We start from the raw sequence: 19,614 nt of genomic DNA, 5'->3' as shown, positions 1-19,614 counted from the left end.
GAGGAAGGGGCGAGGCTGGCAGGGAGGGTCAGGGGGCACACTGCAGGGAGGGGACGGGGGGCACTGCAGGGAGGGGACGGGGGGCACACTGCAGGGAGGGGACAGGGGGCACTGCAGGGAGGGTCAGGGGGCACTGCAGGGAGGGGACGGGGGCACACTGCAGGGAGGGGACGGGGGCACACTGCAGGGAGGGGACGGGGGCACACTGCAGGGAGGGGACGGGGGGCACACTGCAGGGAGGGGACGGGGGGCACTGCAGGGAGGGGACAGGGGGCACTGCAGGGAGGGGACAGGGGGCACTGCAGGGAGGGTCAGGGGGCACACTGCAGGGAGGGGACGGGGGCACACTGCAGGGAGGGGACGGGGGGCACTGCAGGGAGGGGACAGGGGGCACTGCAGGGAGGGTCAGGGGGCACACTGCAGGGAGGGTCAGGGGGCACACTGCAGGGAGGGGACGGGGGCACACTGCAGGGAGGGGACGGGGGGCACTGCAGGGAGGGGGACAGGTGGGACACTGCGGGGAGGGGACGGGGCGGGTCAGTGCTGGGAGGGGACAGGGGGCACACTGCAGGGAGGGGACAGGGGGGTCAGTGCAGGGAGGGGACGGGGGGACACTGCAGGGAGGGGACAGGTGGGACACTGCAGGGAGGGGACGGGGCGGGTCAGTGCTGGGAGGGGACGGGGGGGTCACTGCAGGGAGGGGATGGGGGGGGTCAGTGCTGGGAGGGGACGGGGGGGGGGGCACTGCAGAGAAATACGAAGTACTATATCTTGGGAAGAAAGAACAGGAATAGGAAATATGTTCGACCCATCAAGCTTTTCACAAAATTGTTGAAGGCAGTAGTGGAGGTGGAGAAGACCTTAAAATGGCAGTAAAACCAGAAAATGCTGGAAATAGCAGATCGGGCACCATCGTGGACAGAGGAACAGGGTTAATGCTTCAGGTGGATCCAAATATTTGGAGTTCAGAAGGCATTCAGGATGATGCCACATTAAAAGGGGACTACAGCAAGATGGGAGCTCAAAGTCATGGGGGTGCCATATTAGCGAAGAATTGGATTGCAGGCAGAAGGTCGAGAGGCACAAAAATCAGTTTCAGGGCCTCAGTCATTTCCTCTCTGTATTACTGACTTGGAGGAGGGGCAGAGTGTAATGTATTGACTAATGATACAAAAATAGGTGGGAGGGAACGTTTTGAGAAGGACATATGGAAACTTTGGGGGTGTTTAGATGGATTGAGTGAGGCAGTTCAATAGAGATTCACTTGGCTGATTCCTGGGATGAAAGGGTTGACTTATCGAGAACAGCTAAACAGGTGAGGGCTGTATTTCTTACAGTTAGAAGGATGAGGATGATTTTATTGAAACCAACAGGAGACTGAGGGGGCTTTACAGGGGGAAATGTTGAGATGATGTTAGGGAACCATGAACTAAAAGACATAGTGATAGAATAAGGGGGCACTATTTAGAATTGAGAAGCAAAGGAATTTCTTCTGAAGGGTGTGAGTGTCTGGAATTCTCTACCCAAGGCAGTTGTAGACGCTCCACCACAATGTATTTCAGGAGGAAGGATACTTCTAAAATATCAGGGAGTTGAGAGGTATGATGAGCGACACAGTAGCTCAGTGGTTATCTCAGCTGCCTCACGGTATCAGGGAGCCAGGTTCGATTCCATCCTCAGGTAACTGTCTGTCCGTGTGGAGTGTGCACATTTTTCCTGTGGGTTTCCTCCCACAGTCCCAACGATGTGCAGGTTAGGGTGGATTGGCCGTGCCGAATCGCCCGCAGTGTTCAGGGATGTGCAGGCCAGGTGGATTAACCATGGGAAATGAAGGGTTACAGGGATGGGGTGGCTCTCCATGGATCGCTCTTTGGAGGGCTGGTATGGGTCAAATGGCCTGTCACTGTAGGGATTCTACGAGAAAGGAGTTGAGGCCTACAGTAGATCAGCTACGATCTTCTCGAATGGAGGCAACTAGAGGGGCTGAATAGCCAACTCCAACTACTGTTTCTTATGTCTTAAAGACCTTTCTTCAGGACTGGAAAAGGGAGAATTGGTTTCTGAGTTTTTATATATGCCGTCATTGACCAGTAAACAAGGAGCTGATGATCAATTAATACAAAGTGCTGTTTGGGTGTGATTGGGCAACTGCATGTCGTTATAGACACTGCTTTTAATAGCTGCAATATAATGGAGAGTACAGGTACAGCAAAGGTTTACCAGAACAGCACTACAAAGGCTCGAACGATAAATAATCATCTCAAAAAAATCAGAGTTTTTTCCAATTAAACAGAAAAAGTGAAAGGGGGGGTGGGGGTGGGGAAATTTGCTTTGAAAATTATGAAATGTTTTGAGAGGTTAAATGAAAAATCGTCTTCAGTGGTTTGCCAAATTAGTAACAGATGGAGGATTATCAGAAGAGCAATGAAGGGGGAAAAAAACGCAAAGGAATTTTTTTTTCCCCCCACACAGATGATTAAAACATAGAATGCTCTATCACAAGTTGCTACTGAAGCAGAAACGCTTTCGTTTAAAGACGGGGGCTGGATAAACGTTTCAAAAAACGTGACGTGGGATGAAGGGTAGACGTCACCAGTGATACTGCCAGCCAGCTGCAACGCGGACTAGGTGGGAAGGACGTCCCTGGTTCTGGGCTGGAGCTTCTTTGTATCTGCCTCTGGTCCCTTCACAAGAAAAACCTGACAACAGGTTCTGTTTTAGGAAGGCCTGCACGCCTGAGCCAAGGGGGGTGGGCAAATCAAGTGCCTCTCATTAAAGTTGAGACACCACAAATACTTGTGGGGAAAGTTGGTCTACCCAAACTATATTTAAAGGGAAAAAGTAAAAGCGACAAATGAAATCCAAACAGTACAAGCATTTAGTCCTGAGGCACGTGACGTGGATGCTGTCATCGACTCCCATGATACTGGAGAACCAGAACTTGGTGAAAACTAACATTTTCGAGGAGAAAGTGTGAGGTCTGCAGCTGCTGGAGTATCAGAGCTGAAAATATGTTGCTGGAAAAGCGCAGCAGGTCAGGCAGCATCCAAGGAACAGGAAATTCGACGTTTCGGGCATAAGCCCTTCATCAGGAATCTAACATTTCCCATTCTAAGGATCACCTACGAAACTCCTTTTCCCAGGTTGTCAGTGCAGTCTTCATAATGGCCTGATAAGAATGTAAGAACTAGGAGCAGGAGTAGGCCATCTGGCTCCTCTAGCCCGCTCCACCGTTCACTCAGATCATGGCTGGTTTTATCGTGGACTCAGCTCCACTTACCTGCTCGCTCACCATAACCCTTAATTCCTTTAACTCTTCACAAATCTAGCTTTGCCTTAAAACCATTCAGTGAGGTACCCTCAACTGCTTCACCAGGCAGGGAATTCCACAGATTCAGAACCCTCTAGGTGAACAAGTTCCTCCCTGACTCAGTCCTAAACCTGCTCCCCCATATTTTGAAGCTATACCCCCTCGTTCTAGTTTCACCTGCCCGTTGGAACAACCTCCCTGCTTCGATCTCATAAAATGATGAAGGGAATGGATATGTTGCTATAAGAGGCCCCCTCCCCCCCATTCTTCTAGATTTTCCCTGAGGTTGGAGGGTCTCGAACTAGAGGGCAAAGGTTTAGGGTGAGAGGGGAAAGATATAAAAAAAGAGACCTAAGGGGCAACTTTTTCACACAGAGGGTGGTACGTGTATGGAATGAGCTGCCAGAGGAAGTGGTGGAGGCTGGTACAATTACAACATTTAAGAGGCATTTGGATGGGTATATGAATAGGAAGGGTTTGGAGGGATATGGGCCAGGTGCTGGCAGGTGGGACTAGATTGGATTGGGATATCTGGTCGGCATGGACGGGTTGGACTCTATGAATATAACCCCAGTCTACTCAATCTCACTTGGAAAGAATGGGCTTGAGATGACCGTGGGCGGCACGGTGGTTAGCACTGCTGCCTCACAGCGCCTGAGACCCGGGTTCAATTCCCGCCTCAGGTGACTGACTGTGTGGAGTTTGCACGTTCTCCCTGTGTCTGCGTGGGTGTGCTCCGGTTTCCTCCCACAATCTAAAGATGTGCAGGTTAGGTGAATTGGCTAAATTGCCTGTAGTGGTAGGTAAAAGGGGTAAATGTAGGGGAATGGGTGGGTTGCGGGTCGGTGTGGACTTGTTGGGCCGGAGGGCCTGTTTCCACACTGTAAGTAATCCAAAACAGTTTTTTTTTGAAAACTGCAGGAGGCAGAGATGATTTTTCACTCTGGCTGGACTTAGACCAAAAAGGCAAAAGGACAACATAGATATACTGCATTGTGTGATCAAAAGACCATCCCAACTACACTACATATACACCAGGGGCACAGGAGCAAATACAAACATAGCAATGCAATCGGTAAACAGTGAATTTATTTGCATCTGTGTTACTTATCATCTTACATGGTTAAGTATGTACCAAGAATAACTTTTAGTTGTTAATTTATATACATCAGTATGTGGAGATGCTTTTGGGTGGGGCAATATTGTACGTTGACACGAAAGATCGGCTCATTTAGACAAAAAAAAACCATTTATTTTACGGATCCCACGTTTTCTGGAATGTCAGCAACTGAGCACAAGTGAGGTCTACCTTAATAAGAACAGAAAGAAGTCGCTTTCCCAGACAAGAGGCTGGGAAATCAAGTTAACTGCTTGACAAACTGCAGAAAGGAAAAGCAACAGATAAAAAGAACAAACTGGCGAATGAGGCCATCCATCAAGAATGCATCACAGGAAGAGGCAAGCAGCAGCTGCTGTGTAAAGTCTGGCAAGGGAGGTCACTCGAGTGACAGTACACTCCAAAAGGGAGAAGTGATAGCGGTCGTCTGGCAATTGACATCATCGCAGACAATAGACTGCAGGAAGGAAACGTAACAATGTCCTCAGGCTGGACAAATAAATACAAGGGCACCAAAGACAGCAACGTGCAATGTGAACTGTTTGGCACAGAGGACAGAGCTTGTGGGGAAATCGGATCAAAACGCAATTAGTTTGGTTTCAACCGGGCAGTCGTCCACTGAGTATTTCTACCAAGAACGCTCTCTGGTGTCCTTTTAAAAGAAAATTTGCCAATAACAACCAAAGACTCAAAACAAATTATTTTAGCAGTGGAAAATGAAATGGCTTGTATATATTTTATTCCAGACTTTTGGCATTTGTACATAATCGTTCCTAGATAGTTGCACTCTGGGAAAACAAGTCAACGCATAACTGCGTTCAAGCTTTGGATATTGTAATTAACAGTCAGCGCAGTGGGTGGAGAGTCCCCAGCGAGAAGGGCACTGCAGGATGAGTGTAACCATCCTGTTGGAAGGCCCTGCTTTCCAGATTGTTTAAGAATGTCAGATTTAAAGTGTGAGGACGCTTCTCTTCCTCTCAAAATGCCCGGTTTTCAGGTTCACAGTCGATGCTTCATGTTGCAGGCTGCAGCTGTCCTTTATAGACGTATTCCAGGGCAGTGGCGATCGTTCTCATGTCCATCTCAATGCTTCTTGCCCAATTCTCAACGTCACCGATTTCCTGCCGAGAAAAACAAAACAGAGTCAGCAAGACGAGAACAACACCCGCTTGCTGCTGATCGATATAGCTACCCTCTCTGGCCCTCGAAAACGACCCATGGGGGCACTGCCAGTTTTTGGGCACTGCCCTCAGATGCCAGTCTTCCAGTAAGAAAATGGAATGAACTTGCAGCACCTTTCAGATTTTCAGGATGTCTCAAAATACTTAAGTGCTCAATGAATGACTCTGGCAGCAAATACAGTTCACAGCGAGTTCCAACAGTATATCGGTTTTGGTGGTGTTGACCGAAGGATAAAATATATGACAGCTCTTCAAGAAATCGGCATGAGAGCTTTAGTATCTACCCAAGACTCTTGGTTCAACATCTCACACAAAAGCCAGAGCCTTTGACAGTGCAACTATCCCCTCATACCACTGTCATGTATTAATCAGCACTATTGCATGTGCTCAAGACCCTGGAGGGGGTCTTGTATTCACAACCTTCTAACTCAGAGGCAAAGATTATATGACAAGATATGTGCTAGTAGGAGGCATCATACCAACTGTAATCCTGTCCTTACATTCAAACTTCCCAGCAGTGGTTACTTGATACTGAGCAAGAGGAGGGACCCAGACGGCTTGTTTGCTCTCCAGCTGATTGGAGCATCAACAATGAATGCCTGGAAATCAAAGCTGGGAGATACCATTCTGCCTGGCAGGTAGGACCATCTGTTCACTAGGCCAGCAGGGAGCTTCCTCTACAATAACTGCAAAAACAAAACAGCTGTCTGATCCAAGCACTTCATGTTGGTATTGATCCACCCCTCCATCAGTAAGTGACAGAATCCCAACAGGGCCATTCCGCCCATTGAGTCTGCACCACCACTCAAAAGGGCATCCCACTCTATCCCCACATTTACCATTGGTAACCCAGGCAGTCTGCACACAATGGGGCAATTTAGCATGGCCAATCCACCTAACCTGCACCTCTTTTGGATTGTGGGAGGAATCCCCATGCAGACACACAGGGAGAACGTGCAACTCCATACAGACACTCACCCGAGGCTGGAATCGAACCCAGGTACCTAGCACTGTGAAGCAGCAGTGCTAACCGCTGGGCTACCCTAATCCCATGATCCTACCCTGCTCCCATTTCCCTCTATTCCGTTTTCTTTCAACTACCTCTCCAACCTATTCTTCAAGCTTTGAAAAGAAAATGAACATGTTAAAGACAGGTTACGACACACCTTTGGACCAGGTGGGACTTGAATCTGAACCTTCTGACCCAGAGGTAGTCACACTACCACTATGCCAGAAGAGCCCTAAAGCCGACTGCACTGGGTATTTCCAGACAGTCTCCCATCCAACTACTCCCAAGGTTAGAGTCTACTCAGCATCTGAGACCAGATAGGATTGGGCTCTTTCAGATATTGGCCAACCTCTCCTGAAAATGTTCACACACGGTCTTCTGACCCTGCTCTGGATCACGAACTCCAGTCTTGCATTCCACAGTTTCACAACCTTTCTGTGCAATATGGTCTTCATCCTAAATAGCTGACATTTAATCTCGTGTTTCCTCGAGTCCTGACCCTGCACCCACTGGAAACAACTGGGGTGGGGGGGTTGGGTTTAACCCTCCAAAATAGGTAAGCACAAATAGTAAAATGTCTAATGTGACGCCAACCTCTGACAGATTCCTACCCCACTTCTGGTTTTACTGTCAGGCAGAATTGGCTGGGAGGGAAATACAATGAGCATACAGCGCTCAGGAAGTTGGTCAGTCACTTTTCAGAAGGCTGCATACATCCATTTGAACTCCAATCAGCCTTCGGAAACCTGGCTCCTAAAAGGAAGGTGAGAAGGGCATCCATAATGGGAGTGGCTTCACAGCACTGCCTGTGGACCAGGAGGTACCCCAGCATTTCCACTGACCCAACAAACGTATTCTGAATCCCATGATTTCTTCCTGCAATCAGGGATCGCCCAATCACTCTTCGCCATGTCTGCGATCACCACCCACCCCTCCCTTCAGCTCAACCCTGAACACTCGCGCGGCATCATCAGGAAACTGTACTCTCTAACAAGAGAGGCTGCCAAACCCATCATTCCGCCTGAAGTCCAGCTAGGGAGCCTAGGAAAGGAACGGAAATGTGCCCTGGAACTAAAACTCCAGGCATTTGGGGGAAAAAAAAAAGAACTCGGGCAGCACTGCAGTTCAGTGGTCAGCACTGCTGCCTCACCATGCCCGGGACCCGGGTTCAATTCCAGCCTCGGGAGACTATCTATCTGTGTGGAGTTTGCACATTCTCCCCATGTCTGCCTCCGGGTGCTCAGGCTTCCTCCCACAGTCCAATGATGTGCAGGTCAGGCGGACTGGCCGTGAGAAATTGCCCGAGAGAGATGCCGGTCAGGCGGATTAGCCATTCAGGGATGGGGTGGGATGCTCTAAGGACCAGCATTGACTTAGTGGGCCGAATGGCCTCCTTCCACGCCAAAACCATGTCAAAGTACATACTCGGGCCAGTCTGTGCTATCCCATCACACCAAATCACCCTGCAATCTCCTCAGATATTGAGTGTTGACCCACTTTCTCATGTCTTCCTTTGTATTTACACCTGCTGAAATCAGACAACATGCTTGTGAATTTACACTGCACCTTTGGAGGGAACAGCTCAAAACTGTGCGTCAACTGCAAATGGTTCCTGGTGCAGGGGAGATTGTTCTCAGTGAGTTATGTGGTTTCCCCCGCTCACTTCCTGTGGCAGACCAAGCAGACGGCTTGGAAAAGTTCAGCAGATGAGTTCTGAGTAGGGCTCACCGGACGCAAAAACAGTAACTCCACAGATGTTGCCAGACCTGCTGAGCTTTATCAGCAACTTCTGTTTAGATTAGATTGGATTCCCCTACAGTATGGAAACAGGCCCTTCAGCCCAACAAGTCCACACCGACCCTCCAAAAAGTAACCCACCCAGCCCCATTTCCCTCTGACTAATGCACTTAACACTACGAGCAATTTAGCCTGGCCAATCCACCCTAACCCGCACAGCTTTGGACTGTGGGAAGAAATCGGAGCACCCGGAGGAAACCTACACAGACACGGGGAGAATGTGCAAACTCCACACAGACAGTGGCTGGAATTGAACCTTATGTTTCTGATTTACAGCACTGTTCTGTTTTTAAAACAGACGGGTTGGTGACCTGCCTGTTTAGGAGAGTGAGCACCACCGCGTGATTTCCTGCCCTCTTACGTGGGAATGCCTGGAATGGATTCAGGAGATAATAAGATTGGGGTGATGCAAACTGGCATCCGCATCCCAGCAGTCACTTGCACTACACCTTGCTGTTTAACATGACATGCCACATCTCTCTCCATGTTAACTGGCTCACGGCCATTGAGGCAGTACAAAATATTAAAGGCAAGATGGGTAACAGTCAGTCACTTTAAAGCATTACAGTTGAACTTGATAATAACAGGAAACTGGTGATCTGGTTCCTTGAATTCCACTTATAATGGGGAGGGGTGTGTTTCAATGCAAACTGAAGAAATTTCAACAGAAAGCAATGAAAACTCCATTGGATAGGGTGTGTCAGATTTTGCACTATTTTTATCTGGTCATCACATTATGCAGCTGTGAAACTATTAGTCGGTACGAGAAACTTTTTTCAAAATTTGCAGCTCACCTTATTTGTGAATGTAATATTTCATACTCTCTTTATTGTAAGGACAATGTCTGTGCTAGCTTGTGTACATGGACATGACTGTGCCTCATGGAGACCTGCCGCACAACTACATAGCTCACAAACATTGCCATCCAGGCTCTCCCACAGAATGGGTGGTTGGATGATATAGGGAGCCTTTTCAATACGGTGCTTAGACCTGGTGACCGGGGGACAGGTGCAGATTTCAAAGTCTGACACTAAAACTGTGTCGCTGTGATACTCAGCAGGTCAAACAGCATCTGTGGAGGGAGATACAGAATTCATGAAAGACCCCTCTTTCATGAAAATGGTTGCCACAGGCCTGAAGTGTTAAGTTTTTCTCTTCACAGATGCTGTCAGGCCTTTTAAGCGGTTCCCTTATTTCCAATGTCCATCATTCGGACTATTTTATTTCTGAGAATGCACCAGAAGCAAGAGTCCTCCATCTAACCCGTGGAACGTGATTCAATCAGGATCAGAGGCCCCTCCCCCGCCAAAAATGTCACACTCGATTTAAAGTAAGCAAAGGAGGGTCTTCCAAAACGTGGGAACCTCCCTTACATTGGAAAACTGCGGCCTCCATGACATCAGCGTTGGAATGCCAGTTTGACATCTGGATTTGGGAGGTCCTCAAAAGGCCAATCCCAACAGCAGAGCCACAGAGGGGCTGGAAAAGGCAAAGGTTACGCTCTGGAAAAACCCGTGCAGGCCAGGAGGAGCAGACTGTCTTCCCACTCCAAACCCAGCAAGGAATTCTTGGGTCTTCCCAGCCTTACATCAGGCCTTTCTCTCCCAGTACTGACAGTGACTTCCAAATCCCCAGTCCAAGCCCAATTTTAGTCACTATTCAGTTGGGCACCCAGCTGGGTCTATCACACTGCAGGGGTAGAAGTAGGTCACTCAAGCCATCGAGTCTGATCATCGGTCTCAAATGCGCAAGCCCTTACTCTGAGATGAAGCCCTCTGGTCCGAGACTCTCCCACAAGGGGAGACAACCCCTCCCCATCTCCCCTGTCACGATTCACATCATCTTGCATTCTGTAAATGAGAGCTGGGGTCAAACTTTCCTCGATCTTTTGCTGAATCTCCTCTGGGGACTTCACTACCTCCAACACACCGTCACCAACCTCCAGTTAAAATTCAGATAGCAGTGGATTCAAACCCATGTCTAGGACTTGAGCACAGAACCTTGGCCAGTGGTTCCTAAAACAGGTTAGGAGTTGGCATTGAGAGAAATAAAATCACATTCATCTCCGGCTTCCGCCCCCCAGCCCCCAGCTTGTGTTGTTCTAGAAATGAGAATTAACCAATCATAAAATGAACGCCCAGCACTGGGTTTTGACATCTCTGACCAACTGTGCTATGAAGTAACTCAAGAAGAAAAGTGCCATCATCCCAGAGGAGCCACAGAACCAGTCTCTCTCTCGGCTGAGAGAGTTATCCTAGCGATGCTCCTATGTGAGTACAGCAGAGATTTCCCGGAGCTTTAGCCATGAAAGTGGATGCAGATTTAGCAACAAACTGCAACTCAGTAATCAAGCGCCCGGGATTTTCATCATAGGCTTTCATACTTACACGCGGTCATTAATTACATACTGAACGTTATCTACTTTATTGCTTTCGTTGGCATCTGGGGTTGCATTAACCATCAAGTGTTAAAATGGGGTCGTATTAGAAAACAGTTCGGGGAATGCTGATCTAGGCTGACACTTTGTTGGACCGAGTGAGTGCTGCACTGTTGGAGGTGTCATTTTTCAGATGGGATGTTAAACAGAAACCAAATCGGTCTTTAAAAAGATGCCAGTGTACTAATGGAAGAGCAGTGGGGAGTTCATGCAGTTTCCTGGCTAACACTTGTGCCTCATCACCACCACCAAAAGTCGATTAACTGGTTACTTATCTCGTTGCAGGACCGTGCTGTGTGCAGATTCGTGCCATGTTGACATATTTAACAGTAATTGCTTTTCAAAGGTTAATTAAAATCGACAGCTAAATATTTTTGATCATGAATGTCCTACATTAAGTTGCAACGTCCCTATTTTCATGTACTGAGGCTTTAAGACCCAGTTGTAAAGATACCCCCAGTAACATCATTTGGGAATAAATCATAATTGCAGGTTTAGACAGACACACGAACAGGCAGATAATAGAGGGGTGCGGACGACGTATAGGCAGATGGAAGTGATTTAGAATGGCATCATGGTTAGCACAGATATGGTGGGCTGAAGGGCCTGTTCCTGTGCTGGTCTGTGTCCTATTGCTTGTGGAAGGACTGGATTACAGCTTCAGGAAAGGGGTGACAGGCGGAGTTTCAGCAATTTATTCTCGCATTTCCTGGGCGTGCGTGGTTGTGTTTTTTTTCTTTGCAAACCAGCTGGAGAAAGAGGATTGAGAATTTGCAGCCAGCAGCAGAGCTATGGAGCATGAAGCACAGGTATACGCCAAGTCAAAACATGTGACTGCATCAGCATCACCCTTCCACATTAGACTGTGACTAAAGGAACAGCTGCCTTTCTGAACCCACCTTTCCATGAGAGCAGCGATTCTTATGGCCTGGTGAATCCAGTTAAAACTGAATTTGCCAGGGTCATGCTCAGATGGATTTGATTTTTCTCTCCAAGCCAGCAGATGGCGCTCAGTGCAGCATTAATCCAGTGTTGCTAACCAAACAGGCTTGAGCGTTTCTCCCATCTACTTTTCGGCCCTTCCCCTTTGACTTACCCATGCTGATGTTTTGTTCAAGTGTACCGAGCCCCGTCTCGTAAGGTCATCGATCCTCCCAGAGTGTTGCACACATTCTTAGACATTGTTGGAGGCCATTCAGCCCATTGAGTCTGCTCCACCGTTCAATGAGATTACGTCTGATCTGATAATCTTCCAACTCCATTTTCCTGCCTTTTCCACACTCCCACTGCCCTTGCTGATTAAAAATCTCTCAGCCTCAGCTGCAGTGAAGGATTCCATAGATCCATTACCCGCAGAGATGAGAAATGCCTCATATCTCTGTCTTAAATGTACAACCCTTGACTCTGAACGTAAGGCTATTCTTTGTGTGAGAGCCAATGGACTGTCTTACCATGGGGCTCATCCCAACATGCCAGGGCTTCTTCACCTCCACTGCTCAGGGCGACACATTTCGTATTTTACCCCCAAACTTGAGAACATTTTATTCACATTCAGTGACTGTACATGATGGAAAAAAAAATCATCAGAAGGGCTTGATAGACAGGATCATTATCTTCCTATCTATCAAGTGGGTGGCACGGTGGTTAGCACTGCTGCCTCACAGCGCCAGAGACCTGGGTTCAATTCCCGACTCAGGCGACTGACTGTGTGGAGTTTGCATGTTCTCCCCGTGTCTGCGTGGGTTTCCTCCCACAGTCCAAAGATGTGCGGGTCAGGTGAATTGGCCATGCTAAATTGCCCGTAGTGTTAGGTAAGGGGTAAATGTAGGGGTATGGGTGGGTTGCGCTTCGGCGGGTCGGTGTGGACTTGTTGGGCCGAAGGGCCTGTTTCCACACTGTAAGTAATCTAATCCTGGGATTTCTCCCCAAATCCCAGGTTTCCAATCTTCAAGACAGACCAGATGATAATTTGCATTGCTTTAGCACCTCCTGGAACCCATTGCAGATCGTGCTACTTCTGGGCAGCTTCCAGGAACTGCCTCATTCCCATCGGCTTTGGCCAGCACAGAGCTGCTCCCTCCACTGAGGGCACCTGCCAGGACTCATTGCCAAAACCCGGGATTGAACCAGGGACCTTTAGATCTTTAATTTAACACTCCCCCCAGGTGAGGACAGTGGCTGGACAGTCTACAGCTAGGGTTTACAGTGGATACATTTCTTTCCACAAAGAATCTTCAGAGTTCTCGACCCAGGAGCACTGTGGCTGCTTTGTTGAGGAGTTTATTCAAAAGGCAGAGATCAATAGATTTTTGCGTACGAAGGGAATCGAGTGATATGGGGCTAGTGCGAGAGGCTAGACTGAATGAGGGAGGGTGGATGAGGAGCCCCAGGACCTACAGATAGGGTTAGAGGAGGGAAACATGGTAAAGGCCAAAACAAAAATGGACACAATATTCATCACAAGCTGGATGAATTGATGGCACAAATACAAGTAAATGGGGAGAATCTAATAGCCACTACATAGATTTAGGTCTAAATTTAACATCTGATGTGGGCCCCACAGTCAGAGAGTCATAGAGATGTACAGCTCAGAAACAGACCCTTCGGTCCAACCCGTCCACGCCGACCAGATATCCTAACCCAATCTAGTCCCACCTGTCAGCACCCTGACCATATCCCTCCAAACCCTTCCTATTCATATACCCATCCAAATGCCTTTTAAATGCTGTAATTGTACCAGCCTACACTACTTCCTCTGGCAGCTCATTCCACCCTCTGCGTGAAAAAGTTGCCCCTTCGGTCTCTTTTCTATCTTTCCTCTCTCACCCTAAACCTATGCCCTCTAATTCTGGACTTCCCCCCTCCCCCCACCCCCACCACCAGGGAAAAGGCTTAGGATAAATAGACAATCCATTTTATAAACCTCTATAAGGTCACCCCTCAGCCTCCGACGCTCCAGGGAAAACAGCCCCAGCCCGTTCAGCCTCTTCCATTAGTTCAAACCCTCCAACCCTGGCAACATCCTTGTAAATCTTTTCTGAACCCTTTCAAGTTTCACAACATCTTTCCAATAGGAAGGAGACCAGAACTCAATGCAATATTCCAACAGTGGCCTAACCAATGTCCTGTACAGCTGCAACATGACCTCCCAACTCCTGTACTCAATACTCTGACCAATAAAGGAAAATATATTAAACGCCTTCTTCACTATCCTATCTACCTGTGACTCCACTTTCAAGGAGCTATGAACCTGCAGTCCAAGGTCTCTTTGTTCAGCAACACTCCCCAGGACCTTACCATTAAGTGTGTAAGTCCTGCTAAGATTTGCTTTTGGAGAACAGGTGAGAAACACACGTTGCTTCGGTGATGGAGGTTCAACTGAATGAAGTTCCTCTCCAGTACTTAACTGGTCAGCATCAGGCTTTTCCCAGGGTATAGGACCCCAGCAACAGAAATCCTGCCCACTGAGAGTTAGCAGGTAGAGGCCAACAGCTCTCTGTTGTTGGCGGTCACTAAGAGCATGGCTGTTGCTGTATATACAATGACGCTTTCACCAGAGATCATTGTGGGACCCATGGAAGAAGCAGATGGAATGCTCTGGGATCACTGCCTTGGGAGGGTTGTTTTTAATGCAAGAGCCAAGGGCTGTCTCTTAGAAGCCATCCACCTTGCTGACGCTGTATCCTTTGATAAGGTACGTAAGGGCCTTTGAAAGAAGGATTCCCAACAAACAAGGTTTGCTGGGAGACCTTCAGGAGAAACAGGAATTTTTGGCAAGTCCAGGAGAATCTCTGGGCCACATCTAAAGTATTTCAGATAATCTAGAGCTCCTACATAATAGGGTGGCACAGTCACTCAGTGGTTAGCCTGCTGCCGCACAACACTAGGTACTTGGTTTCGATTCCAGCCTCGGGCGACTGTTTGTGGGGAGTTTGCATTCTCCCCACGTCTGCGCGAGTTTCCTCCCACAATCCAAAGATGTATAGGTTAACGTGAATGAGCCATGGGAAATGTAGAGTTACAGGGATAAGGTAGGGGATTAGGTCTGGGCGGGTCACTCTTCAGAGGGTTAGTGTGGACTTGTTGGGCCAAATGGCCTGTTTCCACACTGTAGGGATCCTATGATTCTATAGTTATCAATGTAAAAATACACATTAAGTAATAGAAACGTAACGCAGGGGATATACATATTAATGTTTATACTTTGTTCACAGCATAAATCACTTAAATAATAATGCAACTTTGCCTTCAATAAAACTTACTGGCAGAGAGCCTTCTCACTCACACCCTTAACTGACCACATCGAGGTATTGGAGGAGAAACTGACGTGAAATTGACTCTCAACTGTTGATATTTCTTGTGGCCATTCGATTGAACAAGTATATTTACACGGAGGTTAATAAATGTAAAAACTGTAATAACTGGAGAGAATAATACAGTAGACTTTGCAATACTTGGAGGTATATACTTTTTTGCCAGTTTATCCAGAGTGCCGGTTCACAAAGTGCCAGTTAAAACAAAGCTTGCTGTATAAGGGAGTCACAAGGGCAAACAGAAAAGTCGAGCTGAGGCCAAAACCAGATCAGCCTTGACTGGATGGAGTGGCAGAACAGGTTTGACGGGCTATGTGGCCGACTCCTGCTCCCATTTCTACAATTTCATCTTCTTAACCCTGTTCCGGTTTCTTACATTCTTATGAGCTGTTAGGGAAAGCCTCAAATAAAGGTTTCTAAACCTTATAAACAAAGATTGCATTTTCAGCTTTACAAATGTAAAGTCCTTGGAGTCTTTACAAATTGGGGAAAACAGCAAATAGCAAAATAACCATGAGGGAGGGGCCTGGTAAGTTTCGAAGTTATGACTGTTAGAAAATACAAAAAAAAACAAACACTGCAACACTTTTCCAACTTCATAATACCAGGAATCTTTATCAGTTCAATGTAACGCAGAAATGCAGTTATCTATCAACATTGCTACCTTCCAGTGTTTTCCTAAAATGATAAACTAAGTCTTATTTTTTCACGTGCCGTCATGTTATTTTCCTAAGGAAATAATATAGAGAACAGTTTACAATCTGCAAGAACCTCCATTAACATTAAACAATGACTTCCAAGCCTGTTCACAGAGATGCATTAGTCTGGTGGCTGATGAGTTATTGAAGCCACATTGCCCTGAATAATCTTATTTATTAAAGGCGCTCTGATCGGCAGAGTGGAAATCTTGTAGCTACTTTATCGCCAGAGTCAGAACAGCAGGTTGGAAAAAGGAAGTTATCAAAGTAAATATCTAAACCCCCAAAATGAGCCACATTTTCCACAAAAGTAGCAGCTCTCCTGAATGCAATCGCTACGAGAGACAGGCCGCTTCAAATTCTCAACGCAAAAGGTAAAGGCCGCTGGAGTAGCAGCTGGAGAGTTGAAAATAATTACAGCATCAATAGTTAACTAGGTCTCTTAAGAGATCAAGCAGCTTCACAGCCACAGGTGTGGGCTCTCAATCGAAGGCAAACAGCATACGCTGGTCGTTCCAAGGGGGCGTAATCAATGAGCTCCGAAACGGACAAAATGATACTAGAGGGTGGTACAGGGTGATGCTGAAACACGTCATCAGATGAATTCGCACATGACATTAAACTAAAAAGATGGCGGTCTTCCTCCCCAAGCAAAAACCATGCGCAAGACGAGTCTGTTATTTGAGATGTCCAACCGTACTTTGATTGTGTCAATTTACAGAAGCCATCGTCATAGAGATGTACAACATGGAAATAGACCCTTCGGTCCAACTCTTCCATGCCGACCAGATATCCTAAATTAATCTAGTCCCATCTGCCAGCACTTGGCCCATATCCCTCTCAACCCTTCCTACTCATGTCCCCACCGAGATGCTATTTAAATGTTGTCATTGTACCAGCCTCCACCATTTCCTCTGGCAGCTCATTCCTTACACGCACCACCCTGTGTGTGTGAAAAGGTTGCCCCTTAAAGAGAAACCAGGAGTATGGGTAGCATCAAGAAAATAGATTTACCTGATAGATACTTTAAGCATCCAGAGTGAAACAATGACTGAGTGGCAAGGGATTAAAAAAAAAATCAGTGAATATGCCACCACAGACAATACACTCCGAGTAACTGACTACTGTCTATCTAATGATGGAGATTCAATTCCCTGACCTGGGACATCAGTGGAGATAGTCATTAACCTGGGATAATTAAGTGATTATGCTGTCCAGACCGTACAGTCTCTCTGACAACTGCTGCGAAGATGTAGCAGCTCATTATTTCAAAGGTTTAACATTTCCGAAGTGACGATAGTTGAAGTGGGTATGGCAATATGCCAGAAATCAGATACATTTAATTTCCTGTTCCCACAATCAGAAGGCAAATGTGTAAATTAAACCGATTCCCCCCCCCAGCCAATCCCTCTCAAGGAGACTGAAAATTCTAAGCAGCACATTTCACCCATCAGGTTCAGTCAGGGTACAGTGTGCTCACAGGATTTACAGGGTTGCATAGATATTATACGCCACGTACATGCTTGAGCAGCACTAAGATAGTAAAAATAATTGGTTTTAGATCAAAGCAGAAGCATGCACAGCTTTTTCATCCCAAGTCAAAATGCCTCAGGATTCAGGCCCCCTTCAGGACCTCAGCACATCCTCTAGGCTGACACTACAGCACAGCACGGTTAGAGGTGGCACCTTTTGGTTAAAACATTAAACCAAGGTCACAGCGATTTGCTTGGGGGGAAGAACAGACTCGTGGCACTAATTGACAGGCAGAATTCCTCAGCTAACGTTTCTCTTTTCATCAACACCAACAAAAGCAATTCACTGGTCATGCATATCGTTGCTGCTTATGGGATCTTGCTGTGTGCAACCTGGCTACCACTTACCTACAAAATAATACTGACAGCATTTTGGACATTAACAAGTGCTGGAGAAACTCAACGGTGTGGAGAGAGAGAAGCAGAGTTAACGTTTCAAGTCCAACGTGACTCTTTTTTGGAACAGAAGAGAGGGGGAGAAATGTGATGGCTTTTATGGAATAGAAAGGGCAAGTAAAATAAAAAGGGATGGTCAGGAAAGGATAAGAGGACAAGGGAGATAGGAAATCAAAGGTGCCACAGAACAAAAGATCGAGTAGTAATGGTTGTTGAGAAGTGACAAAGAAATCCAGAGTGGGTGCGAACAGCAGAAGAAAAGGTCAGCTCAAACTGAAACTGAGAAAATGGGCTAAGTCATGGTGGACAGGGGTTATATGCCATAGATAGGGTTCATTGTCTGATACTGTTGAGCTCAGAAGGTTGGAAAATAAGATGTTATTTTCTCAGCTTGCGGTGGTCTTCACTAGAACACTGCAGCAGGCCCAGGACAGAAACAGTGTCTCAAAATGGCAAATGACTGGAAGGCTGGGGTCCCACTGGTGTTCTGTGAAGTTGGTCACCCAGTCTGCATTTAGTCCCCCCAATGATTTTGGAAGAAGTTCGCTAACCGTGAAGTGCTTGGAGACATTAAGGACATGCAAGTTCCTTCTTTCACAGGCCCTGCCACTCCAACTGCTTGAGCTAGGCTATTGCTCAAACGTTAAGACCAATCCTTTGAACACTTTGAAGGGATAAAATCATGCTTTTCCCCCCCTGTTGCAGGAAATAAATCACGCTGGCTATTTGAAGTGAATTTGATTGTAACCATGTCAAAAACACAATCAAGGTCATGAACAAATGCTGGGCGAGATGAGGTCGTTGCGCTGTTCAGTTTACCTTGAGAGCCTGGTTGAAGTTATCCACCATACCAAGCCACTGTTGCGTCTGTTTGGCAAACTGGGCAGCCTGGATCTGCAGCGTTTTTACCTCATTGTCCAGTTTCCGCTGATTCACATATGCCTGAGCCACTCTGAAAAGGAGATAGCAATGTATCAATCAGCAATCTTGCAGAGGCTCAAGAATGACTGGTTATTGGTTTTCCATTGACATGATCAACAATTTCATCACCATTTGTAATTATTTATCTCACTGAACACGAAGAGTCTATTTTTTTGCTTAATAAAGTATACTGCATTTGCACTTTCTTAATGTGTGAGCTAATGCAATCTTCGAAGGAATGTCATAGATATCTACAGCATGGAAACAGGCCCTTCGGCCCAACTGGCCACGTGTGTCTACGATCAAGACAAAACAGGGCAGCAATGTCCTTGGAACACCATCCTGTTTATGTTCCCCTTCCAAGTCTCTCACACACCAGCCTGGTTTGAACATATATTGTTGATCTTGAACTGTTGCTAGGCCAGTACCCTGAAATTCCTGGGCTAACTGATGGTTGAGTAGCACCACAAAAGGACTGCAGTGATTGAGTGAGATGTCACCACTACCTTCTCAGAGCAAACCTCTCTGCGTCATTCATATTCAAAACCAAAGCTTATTTTTTAAAAACTCCTCTCCTGCTATCAGGACCTCCATGCCAAACAGGTCACCTCACCCAGATGAATCCTCACCCAAACAGGTCACAACTGCTTTTCCTGAGTTATAACTGTCGGTGTTCAGATAGAGCAGAGCTTTACATAAAGTTTCACAGGTGCTACCAGGCATTGGGTTGAAGGAAATATTGATGACAACATATAACAGAAGTCCCGACAGTAAATCAGGCTGGAACCTGGTTTGAATGTGCTTTGATAGCCAAATTCAAACTCCATTTCCAGAGTCAACAGGCTGCAGCCCACTCAGGCAGGAGCACCAACAGCAGGTTCTTGACAGGAGAAAAACCATTCC

At 46.9% G+C, this 19,614-nt stretch overlaps 1 protein-coding gene across 1 annotated transcript in view; it reads right to left on the bottom strand.

Annotated features, from left to right (window-relative positions):
* Nucleotides 1–4,381: 4,381 nt before the first annotated feature.
* bloc1s1 (biogenesis of lysosomal organelles complex-1, subunit 1) overlaps nt 4,382–19,614 on the bottom strand; it is a 100,892-nt gene continuing 85,659 nt past the window's right edge. Inside the window, exons 3-4 of the mRNA XM_060820926.1 lie at nt 18,610–18,742; nt 4,382–5,548 (exon numbers count right to left, since the gene is read on the bottom strand). Of these exons, the coding sequence (XP_060676909.1) occupies nt 5,441–5,548; nt 18,610–18,742 (241 nt within the window). The 3' untranslated portion in view covers nt 4,382–5,440. The remainder of the gene's footprint in view (nt 5,549–18,609; nt 18,743–19,614) is intronic.

Source organism: Hemiscyllium ocellatum, chromosome X (assembly GCF_020745735.1).
Source record: "Hemiscyllium ocellatum isolate sHemOce1 chromosome X, sHemOce1.pat.X.cur, whole genome shotgun sequence".
Classification (NCBI taxonomy): Eukaryota; Metazoa; Chordata; class Chondrichthyes; order Orectolobiformes; family Hemiscylliidae; genus Hemiscyllium; species Hemiscyllium ocellatum.
Note: the sequence above shows the minus strand (reverse complement) of the source record. Positions and strands in the feature narration are given on the sequence as shown.